General features: G+C 41.8%; 1 protein-coding gene across 7 annotated transcripts in view; it reads right to left on the reverse strand.

The window, feature by feature from the left end:
* Positions 1 to 11,963, reverse strand: part of NPL (N-acetylneuraminate pyruvate lyase) — a 36,739-nt gene that overhangs the window by 21,953 nt on the left and 2,823 nt on the right. For 6 of the 7 annotated variants that reach the window (XM_082473477.1, XM_082473475.1, XM_082473474.1 and 3 more), the window contains 2 exons: positions 10,592 to 10,676; positions 1,000 to 1,073 (listed from right to left, as the gene is read on the reverse strand). In XM_082473477.1, the coding sequence (XP_082329603.1) occupies positions 1,000 to 1,073; positions 10,592 to 10,659 (142 nt within the window). In that variant the 5' untranslated portion in view covers positions 10,660 to 10,676. The remainder of the gene's footprint in view (positions 1 to 999; positions 1,074 to 10,591; positions 10,677 to 11,963) is intronic. The other variant, XM_082473476.1, reaches the window with a different exon arrangement.

Raw genomic sequence — 11,963 nt, forward strand, 5'->3', positions numbered from 1 at the left:
GGGTGGGGTGATGCCATGTTTCCATTTCCACCTCAGACTCAGCCTTTTTTCCATCCTCACCTCGTCAAAAGGAGTGGGAAGGTTAAGTATGACTTGTAATTTACAAATCTCATTGTTTTCAGGGATAGAGAGTATTTTAAATGGAGACAGAGGTAACTGCCCATGTTTCAGGCAAATCTCCGAGCACGCCAGCCAGTTCTATATTTGGGCTTGAATGGCAGGAAAACCAATACCATTCAGTACTGGGATGTCAAGGTGGTCATAAGTGGCAGTTACTTATGAAGACAATGGTGTGTACTACAGATCTAAAACGACCTCTGTCTACAGACCTGGGTGCCCGGACTCTTTAATCAATAGAAATTGATAAGAGGCCCGATGAGAATTCAGGCAAGGCTTTACTGAGGCTCCTGCTGCAGCATGAGGGAGGGAGAACAAGAAAGAGGTGTCTTTGCTCGCTCCCCAAGGTGGCGAGCTGGTTCCTTAAAAGGGGTAACAACAGGGGCGGGTCTGTGGGTTGGGCAGGAGGCGTAGCTTAGGTGGTCTACCCACCCCCTCGGTGCTGCTGGGTGCAGGAATCCTGCGTGGTACCCTGCATGCTCCCAGTACCTTAGAAGTGGCAGTTGGTTTATGGCCTTTTTGAATCTTATTGTTCATAATTGCCCCCACTGCTCATGTGTGTAGTGATTTTTACTCCCTAATAGTTTCTTTGTAGTCTGTTGCTCTCAGAGACGTTTGTCCAGGTGTAAGCACTCCGGTAAAGGGTCCCAGGTCCCAGCCTATCTCAGGTACGCTACCAAATTATATAATCTCTTGATCATCTTTTAGGTCTGAAATTGATGAGACTAAAAATCCACAAATTTTACATGGCTTAGCCAGGCTCAACCATAACCTGTGACACAATAACACTGTGACCTCCTAGCTAGTAATCTGGTGACAGCTACTTTCTAAGGACTGAGCTAGAGATATGTAGAGATATGTATATCTCTAAAGATGACTTACCAAAGATATTCTTCACTCCCTGTTCTTCTACAAGATAATCCACATACCGACCAATGACTGAGAAGTTGATTTCTCTGAAAGACATAAAGAAAAAAAATTAGAAAAAAAATGCGTATTTATTCTTTTCTAGATTATTCAATTCATCCCCACAATTATAAACTGCTCTCTCTTGTTAATAGTTATTCAAATCCACCTAACCAGTCTGAAATTCTTAGCCTGCTCTGAATAATGCTTGGGTTTTTTTCTTCCCTTGAGTCTGGTAGTTTCTCTACTCAGCCATATGTGCCTCACTTATGTGAGAAAAGCACTATTAGCTATCCACAAAGGTTTTATGTTTAAACTTCATCACAAGTAATACTTAAAAAGTAGTTAATTATCTTTTGCCCTTTGGGGGCGGAGTGATGGCTGGGGGCATGGTTAAACGAGAACTAAACATTTTCCATGTGGCAAGAAGCAATCATTTCTTAGGCTTACAAAATAAGAAAATTCAAACTTAGTAATTTAAGAATTTTAGCACTTAATATTTGTCACAATAAATGAAGGCTTAAAGTCATTTATACGTGTTAGTGTTAAACTGAAGAGGGATAACAGTTGAAAAGGAACTTTGTCATCACTTTGCCTTTCAATGTGTTATCTGCAGAACAGCAGTTATCAGCAACTGGGGGAATTGTTGCAAATGAAGAGTCTCAGGCTGCACACAGTTCTCCTGGTCAGAATCTGCACTGTAACAAGATATCCACGTGATCTGCATGCACTTTGCCATTTGAAGAGTACTGACCTTGCAAAGATCTGATGCTTAAAATCCTATTGAGTTTAAAAATCTAGAAACTGACTCACAGATCAGATAAAGTGACCTGTTCTCAATCAAAATACAGGTGGGGGGGACTTCCCTGGTGGCGCTGTGGTTAAGAATCCGCCTGCCAATGCAGGGGACGCAGGTTCGATCCCTGGTCCAGGAAGATCCCACATGCCGCGAAGCCACTAAGTCCGTGTGCCACAACTACTGAGCCTGTGCTCTAGAGCCCGTGAGCCACAACTACTGAAGCCCGCGTGCCTAGAGCCCGTGCTCCGCAACAAGAGAAACCACCGCAATGAGAAGCCCGTGCACCGCAACGAAGAGTAGTCCCCACTCGCCGCAACTAGAGAAAGCCTGCGCGCAGCAACGAAGACTCAACGCAGCCAAAAATAAATAAATTTAAAAAAAAAATTATAAAATAAAAATACAGGTGGGGAGGATGGAGGATGGAGAAGGAAAATACAAAGGAAAATGGTGGGGCAAGTGTGTGTTAAATGTTGCAGAATGCATGGTTGCCAAGAACACTAAGTACTAGTTGGCTAGTACTTCTGCATTTTCGTCAGCGGGGCCAGAGAATCCTAATGTAAGTTTAACCTTATTAACATTCTTTTCATCTTTACTTATTGTATTCCTTAAAAAACAAAATGGAACCAAAATATCTGATGCATATAGAAAACAAAGACATCAAAGCGTATATGTCAAAGGGAATAGGAACAATAGAGATAAAAACAAAGAATGGATAGGCAACCACTGCCCACAACACTCAAAAGACAACTAGTCCAAGCTGCCACTTGGGAAAAGGTAGGTTTTAATGTAGTTAAAAGGCCTGCAAGGGGACCAAACTCTCTCCATAATGGCTCATGCCTGAAATATTGTAACACTGCCCCTCCCTGTCCCACCTGCTCAAATGCCAAATCTTTGCTTATCAGTCTCACTGAGTAAGACTCCAAGATGGGGGAGTTAGCTGCCTAGACAATCATCTCAGGACCTTCATTTAGGTCAGCTTGAGCCGCTCAACATCTTGAAATCTCTCTGCCTCAGATATTTCTGACCACTTGGAACCACACCTTTACACCACACTAGCCCCCTGCTGCTTCCATCAGCTCTTCCCCACTTGGGACAAGCCCTGAGATGCAGAAACAATTAGCTGGGGCTTTGTTTGTGTGACACTAACTTTGGTTTTGACCAATGATGTCCATCTACTCATGCAAGTAACTTTCCAATCACAGACTGGAAACTGGAAATAAAGTCTCTGGGCAATAGCTTGTGTTAGAGTCACAGATTCAAACACAGTGGCTCCTGCACACTTTCACTGAAGTCTTGACACCTCCCCAGTCCCACCCTGGCTACATACTCAGACACTGAGAGCAGGCCTGGCCTTTTCAGCAAGGAGGAGCCTGCAGAGCTCCAGATGATTGAGGCCTGGTAGGCACTGTACTCACTTTGATGTGCTTTCTTTTGGTTTAATCTCATGTTTTCTTATTTGGAAAGGGAAGCTAGAGAGCTTGTTTCCATTTCCAGACGTGCTTAAGGAAGAAATTTAGTCTTTTAGGGTGCATGTGTGTATCCCCAAAGTGGACTCTAAACTCAGCAAGGACCCCCACTACCAAGGGGCCCTCTATCGGCCAGTCCAGCACAAGTGCTCAGCACTGCACCTGGCTTCAATTAAAGGCTCAATCATTATTGCTGTTATTATTCCTCAGTGACAAATTCCTCACACCCTCAGCAAAGTTCATCTCTCTATTATCACGAACATCACTTTGTAAATTGTTTATGCCCACCCTCCAGTCTGGAGCAAGAACTTCCTGAAGGCAAGAACTGTGCCTTTTATACCTTACAATCTCTCATCTGCACCTGGCACAGCACAGACACTCAACAAAGGCTAGTGAAGGAGCCGTGATGCAGGAATTTACAATGATGATGAAACACCCATAATCTCTGCTTTAAAAGCAGATTATCTCCACACTTGCAGGATGTGTTTACATTTCACTACCATATTAACTGAGCAAAGAAAATAGCATATATAAATAACTAAAATATTGAGAAAAATACAACAAAGGCTGTGATTGGTTAGAAAGTGTATAGAGGTTCAGCAGGGGACTGATAATTCCACTTAGGGAGGCTGGGAAGGAGACTTCAAGGACGAGGTGGATCTGGAATAAATAGGGTGAAATCCTATGATCCTCTTTCCCTCTGACTGTATTGAGAGCTGCTATTTGTCTGGCCCTACTCTGGTGTCCTCCTTCTAGAGAGCTGGCCACACCCTCAGGCAGATCTAGGCCAGCATGTGAACCCTCCAGCTCCTTCTCCTTCCTCAGAGAACTCCATGCTATTTTATGGCGTCAGTGTAGCAGTGCTTTTGTCTACACTCACCCACTCTCCCCTACTCCTTTAGGCCTTGCTGGATGACAGCTACAATAATTCCACTCAGGTTAGGGGTGCTAATGGGTGATACATCATCTATTCCTTCAAGAAAGCAGTTTGCTTTCTCTTATAAAATGTCCCTAGCCTATAGGAGTGACACTAATGGTGGAATTCTGGGGCAGTGGCAGAGCCCCCCACAATGTCCTTGGACTTATGGCCTTTTGGAACTACCAAATCTCCTTGGAGAGATCAGAGGTTGAAAAGGGATGGCTCCTATACCTGTTTCGTTTGACTTTCACAACGTTAACATTTCTTTTCATGTTAAAAAAAAAAAACCTTTGTTTGAAAAGCCAGACAAGGGAAATGCAAATCAAAACCACAATGAGCTATCGCCTCACACCTGTCAGAATGACTATCATCAATAAGAACACAAATGTTGGCAAGGATGTGGAGAAAAAGGAACCCTTGTACACTGTTGGTGGGAATGTAAATTCGCACATCCACTATGGAAAACAGTATGGGGTTTCTCAAAAAAACTAAAAATAGAACTACCATATGACCTAGCAATTCCACTCCTGGGTATATACCTGAAAAAGACAAAAACACTAATTTGAAAAGATGCACGCACCCCAATGTTCATAGCAGCATTATTTACAATTGCCAAGATACGGAAGCAACCTAAGTGTCCATTAACAGATGAATGGATAAAGAAGATGTGGTATATATACAATGGAATACCACTCAGCCATAAAAAGGAACGAAATGTTGCCATTTGCAGCAACACAGATGGACTTGGAGGGCATTACGCTAAGTGAAATAAGTCAGGCAGAGAAAGACAAATACTGTATGATAGCACTTACATGTGGAATCTAAAAAATATAACAAACTAGTGAATATAACCAAAAAAAAAGAATACTCACAGATACAGAAAACAAACTAGTGGTTACCGGTTGGAAGAGGGAAGGGGAGAGGGGCAATTTAGGGTTAGGGGATTAAGAGGTACAAACTATTAGGTATAAAATAAGCTATAAGGATACACTGTACAACAAGGGGAATATAGCCAATATTTTACAATAACTATAAATGGAGTATAATCTTTAAAAACTGTGAATCACTATATTGTATACCTGTAACTTAGATAATAAAATAAATAAAACCCGGATGATCTAACAAGGCCAGGCCCACATTTCCATACAGCACCAACTGGCTGGGAAGAGCAGTGGCTGTCTGCTTTGGAGGCACAGAAGCCCCCCAGGTCACCTCAGAGATTTCAGATACCTGCCTGACTGTAGGTGTGAGGTTTGCAGCCCTTGACAGAAGATGCTCAGGGCTCCAGTCACAAATGGGCCCAGGGAAATCACGCAGAGGTGTTACCATATTTGTCACAAAGGCACCCCAAATAGCAGGGCTAGGGTGGCAAGAGGATGATAATTCTCTCTGGGGACTCTGCTCCCTTCCCTATTTTCCCACCCTATGCTACCTCCCTAGGGTGCCTGGGTTTATGTTCATTATTGCAGGCACTGAACCAGTTATTGCGCAGTCACTACAGAGAGTGGAAAGAATGAGACTGGGTAATTATTCTCCCCACTGGCTGGCCGTTTGGGGCTTGTTGCTCCTGGAAGGTGAGAGATGGCATAGGCCAGTTCACTTGGAAAGGCTCCACTGCCTCATCTCTTCCTTCATGAGCCCTACAAACACCTCTTAGCACCTATGGGGAGAGTGGCCCAGAACCAAACTCCATGCTTGCTGTAGACATTCTCATACTTGTTGTTTTGTAAACGTGAACAGATTTTTAACGCTTTAGTTTTGTTTGGTTTTTTGTTCTTCTTCTTCTTCTTTGGCTATGCCACATGGCATATGGGATCTTAGTTCCCCCACCAGGGGTTGAACCTGCGCCCCCTGCATTGGAAGCGCAAAGTCTTAACTATGGGACCATCAGGGAAGTCTTAACTACGGGACCATCACACTTAACTCCAATGTAATGTCTTAATTTCAGTTCTCATGGGTTCAGATTCTGTCTTAGGACCACGATTTTTTAAAAATAAAAGTACTTGACTTTTTTCATATTACAGAAGCTATATATTTTAGAAAGTACACACAATAAAAGAGGAAAAAAAAAAACCACTCAGGATCTCCCTAGAGATTATTACTCTCATTAGTTTGATATTTTTCTATTCACAAATACACAATATAGTATTTTCTTAAATAAATGTAGTCATATTGTACATAGTACTGTAATATTTTTTTCACTTAGCATTCCAAATTGGATATTTTCCCACATTCTCAGATATTGTTACTATACTGGCTGCACAGCATTTCATTGTATGGAAGAACATAATTTAGCTAAGCCTCTATTCTTGGACATTTAGTTTACTTCCAAACTACGTTAAGAGGGGGGAACGTTTATCAAGTGATTTTTGCCACAAATTGAGGCCTAAAGTAGGTGAATTGTGAAACTGCATGTTGATTATACCTCCTCTCTTAGCGTATAAGGATAATAGAATTTTTCCGAAGCAGCTTTTCAGAGAAAAATCCCTACTGCTGTTGTACGTTTCTTCTCCTGGTGCATCACACACGGTGAAAGACTTTCACTTTATTTGAGAACACGAATCAACAGGACAGGTTCTTTTCATAACTGGCATGAGCTGGCATGCGTATCAGAAAATCTGACGTTCTGTCTCTTTGCCCATTATATGTATACTTCAGCATTCAAAATCAGATGGAATTATGTGCCCTTTTTGGCAAAATAACTACTTGGTTACTTCAAAATTCCTTTGGCAGAGAAGCATGCAGGGACAATAAGTACCCCACCTTGCCAGAGGTAGAAAACATCCTGTTCTGGAAATCTGGGTCATTTAGTCTCCCAGAACAGTTACAAAGACAATAATCTATACAACTCCGAATCCAGCAGGCCAGGCCCTTTCTGACTGGTTGGGTAACAGGCTTGTTGTTACTAGAGGGTGTTGTGAAGATTCCCATGGTGAAGTCAAGGGCATTTGAGGGAGAAAACACAACTTTTTTCTAGACATTTTGGCCAATCTGAAATGGACTTTCTGTTCTAATGACTGTGAATGTACCCAAAGGAAAGTGATTTCTTGAAACAACTAAGGAATGCAAAAGTCTTTCACTCTAGTGTAGAAAAAGATGTGAGTTGGGATGGGTAGAGACAGACCTTCCTTTCCAGCTATGTGTTAATCTTTAGGATCTTGGTTTCATCAACTGCAAAAATAGAGATAACAGCTCTTTCTCAATGAGTTGCTGTCAAGATTTAAGTGGAATATGTCCATTAAAATGCCCAGCATGAAGACTGACACATAGTCTTTAGCCAATCAGTATTAGCTTCCTTTCCTCATGAAATAACAAAATTATTCGCTCATGAAATAACCAAATTTACCACACACTGTGCTAGATGCTGAAGATAAATAAGAAGATAAATAAGATACGTGCTCAGTCCCCATGTATGGTCTGCATAAGGTTAAGCAGCTCATAGCCTGTTGGGAGAGACAGGCATGTAACAAACAGCTATTGTAACAATTATCATAAATAATTGTGATGTAATGTGAAAAGGTAGGCACAGGATACTATGGGACCACAGAGGAAGGACTCTATACTACTTTCTATGGAAAGTGGGGAAGAATCATCAGAGGATGGTTTTGATGGATGAATAGATGTATTCAATTGGAGCAGAGAATGGAGAGGGTGATGGTAGAAAAAGGCAGAGGAAACAATGTGTAAAGGCAGAGGGAAGAAAGGGGATGAGGTGTTTGGGGAAATAGAAACGTAGCAGGAAAGGTAGACTGTAAAGGACTTCCTATGTCAGCCCAGGCTCCTGGGCTTTAACCTTCAGACCAGTTCATCCCAGACTTTTATGTGCTAAAGAATCATCCAGGGACACCATTAAAATGCAGGTTCTGGTTCAGTGGTATGTAGCAGTGCCTGAGTTTCTGCATTTCTAGCAAGTTCCTATGTGATGCTGGAGCTAATGGTCCATGGTCTGTACGAGTAGCAAGGCTTAGACAAAAAGGGAATTCAGATTCTTAAAGAGTAAATCTAACAAATGATTAGATTTATTTATGAGGACTGGACTACAGTGTGGAGGACAGATTGGAGTTGCAGGTACTCAGGCATTCTTACTTAATGGAGATCACCACAATATCCCTAATAATATTTAACATCAGAGGACTTCGGACTCTTAGCATTTGAATGGGCCTTAGAGATAATGTGGTTGAACTCTGTCTCTTCATAAAATATGAGAGAAATTTACAAGGTGACAAGAGCTCCCCAGGGTCAGACAGCTAGTGGTGTCAAAGCTGGGGGTCAAGAACCCAGATACTCTAACTAAAATCTATTTAACCATGTTTTTGCTGACAACTTCCCCACTCTAGGACATCAACTTATATTCAGAGTTGAATCATTAGAATTATGAAGAAAAAATGTTCAGCCATTCTGAATTACGGAGGCCACGGTTTACTCTAAGAGCCAGGTTAGGAAAACTCCTATGATGTCTGGTCACCAGGCAGAATTTCCAGGTGTTAGATTCCATGTGGCTCTTCTTTCTGTCCTGTCTCTTAGAAACATGTCAGAAATGCAGATCCCCTTGTGGGCAAGTGGGTTAATGGCCACCTGCTACTGGTGGGTGCTCCAAACCTGCTTCATACCTATAGGGACGTTTGGACGGAGCAGAAAGATGGAGAGAAAAGGGAACTAACAAAACTTACATGTCTACTATGTGCCATGTGCTGACACACATTTTGATTTAATTGAAATTCTTACAAGGCCCTTATTAAAAAAATGCATTTTTATTTTTATTTCACACCTTAGGAAAGTGAGGGTCCTAGAAAAGAATTCATGAAAAAAGAGGAAATTGTGTAATGGAGGCAACAGGGCCAGAGGTATTTGGGAAACAGAGAAGGATCCGGAAAAGCAGAGTCATTTCAGTTATATCTAATATGCGTGGGTCCTGGTGTCCCAGGAAAATGGCAGGATAGAGAAAGCACAGTGACACTCCGCAGGTCCCAGATGAACAAACAAGACTTAGAAGAAGCCACTTCTAGGCTAAGAGGGGTCTGATTAAAACGGTTAAAGTAGTATCAACCAGATGTAATGTTGTGAGCTTGCAAACAGGATCTTTCTCCATAACAGGAAGTAAATCCTGTCTGCTCACACAATCACATGCCTTCTGTTTTATCTGCCCAACAAGTAGCTGACACATTGAGGAAGAGCTGACTTCAGTCTTTCTTAGGGCTTGTGGAAATGGAGAAGCAACAGAAAAAAAAAAAATTGCTATTAACCATTGAATAATTTACATGCCATCTCAGCAAGAATTTTATTTAGACCGAGTAAAGATGTGATTTTTCAAGAATCTTAGAAGCCAGAAGTCTTGAACTCCAATGATCTAAGGGAAAACTGTGATATGGTCAACTTTGAATGAGAATGGTAAAAGTCATAAGAAATTTCATCTACTTTAAAGGGGTAGGGTTAAGGTTTACAAAATTCAGTAACAGAAGACCAGAAATGGAAAAGCCTTATTTAAAGATACCTTAAATACCTCATCTTCCGTTTACTTCTTATGCCACAATAGCAATTCAAACTTATTGACCTAAGCACATACTGACCCTGTGCTAAGCACTGTTATATGGATTATCCCATTTTAATACTCATAACTCCATCATGTAGGTATGACTCCATTTAAGTTTTACAGAGGAAGAAAGGAGAAGCTTAAAGAAGCCAGAATTCTGACTGTTTTGGCAAACTGACTCCTCTAACAGGTTAAAACACTTAGATCCAGATGGTGGATAAATCCCCAACTTATTAATGGCAATGTCCAGGGGGGGAGTTATATATTGCTCATGGATGCCCGGGGCACATGACCACTAACTGCTAGTACCAGCAAAGGGACTGCCATAACATTCACTGGAAAATGCTTGCTTGGGTAACAATTTCTCAGCAATCATCTGTTGTTACCTCCCTCTTGCAAGCTCCCCAACATTTAACCAATGTTGAAATGTGACTGTAAGACATGCCTAAGGGGGCCGTCTGGCAGCTATCTTCCCCACTTCCCTCAGGGTAGGACATTTTCATCACGTTCATGGACAGTCTAGAGACAGGATCTAGAGGCCAGAACTCGATGTCAAATCCTGCTAAAATGAGATTCTCCTCACCCAACTCCACTGGCCTTATTTGGGAAGGCCAGGGCTCTGCTGAAATGCAAGGAGAATTTGCTTTGTGGGGCTACAGACACTGGGAGGAAGGCAAGCTGCCATATCTTACCTCGTCTCCTTCTGCACTGTTTGTGATATAGAGACCTCTTCTCTGACTTGGGGTCAGAGACAGTGCAGGGGCAGAAGCTGCAGAGTCTAATCGACCGCTGCTATAGAGACCTTCTGACCATTGGGGTGGAGGGAGATCCCTTTAGTCCCAAACCATAGTTACCCATGCTCAGTCATTGGCGTGATGGTCGCAGCAACAAGACCTTGAAGTTTCTTCTTCGGGGAGGCCATTGAGCTGCTGAAAAAGTCTGGAAAACATACAGCGTAATTCCTCTCCTTCTTCTAGGAATGTCAATTAATGATAAAACTCGGGGGCAAAGTCTGTTCCCACAAAGTTTAGAACTGTGAAAAATGCTTACAAGTATACAAACACAGAGCAAATGAGAAGAATGTAAAATGTGACAGCTTCATTTTATAGAGGAGGAAACTATATTTTAAAGACAGGAGATTTGGAGACAAGAAGAGCAATGTTCTGGGAAAACACCATTGGAAAGGCCTCCTGTTTTATCTATATGGATGACTGAGGTAATCTGAAACCTCAGAGAGCAGGGGTGAATAACAGCAGAAGAATATGAACCTAACTCAGCGAGGTCGAATATATAAAACATTACTTATTGCTCAAGTTGAAATATGGTCAGGAGAAAAGGGACATTCTTATCTCTTTCTATATCTTCATACTGTTAAGCAAGAATCTCCTCTAAAATCAGTACTTAAGTCTTAAGGCTTCAGTGTGATCTACAAGACTATCTTCAGATTTACCTAACTATCCTTTCATATGCTGGTTTTGACCAGTTTTTCCCTGTTTTCCTAGCTCTAGTAAATCGCATCACAAACATTTATTCACCTCTCCCCCACTAGACCAAGCCCCCCCGCCCAGGACAGGAAACAGATTTCATTTGCCTTTGCTTTCTCTGCACTGAGTGCTTTGCTGGACATCTCATGTTCAATTAAAAAGTGATGAATATATAGGTGATTGAATGAGGTGTTCAGACTGTAGCTCGATGATGACTTCCACAGATGGGGAGATCGCTGCTGAAACAGTGAACCTGGCAACACTCATTTGAGGCAAAAGCATCCCTCACCACCTGGCGAGTGTACCTGTCCACAACCAGCGTAAAAAAAGCCAAGAAGTTGCCCAAAACAGGCAATGAGAGGCAACAGAGCATCCTGGTCAGTAGCCTGCATTCCATAGGTAGACTGCCTGATTCAACCCACAGCTCTGCCACTTAACTAGTTATAGAAGCATTGTTATTTTTTGAGCTGTAGGACATGAAAATTCGAAGCCACAAATGCAAAGTCTAACAATTGAAGAAGAAAATAAAATATAATCAGACAGTATTTGGTGACAATTGTACAAAAGATGTTTGGCTTAGAGAAAATACAAGAGAGGGTATATTATAGTTCTGAGGTCACTGGCACATTTAAAAACACAAATGCCCACTAGCAACTTACATCTTACCCACATAATGTAATAATTATGAACTATCTCATTTTGTTTGTTCTTTATAACTGTTAATCTCATCTCCCCACATAGG

Source organism: Balaenoptera physalus, assembly GCF_965194825.1.
Source record: "Balaenoptera physalus genome assembly, chromosome: 1".
Taxonomy (NCBI): domain Eukaryota; kingdom Metazoa; phylum Chordata; class Mammalia; order Artiodactyla; family Balaenopteridae; genus Balaenoptera; species Balaenoptera physalus.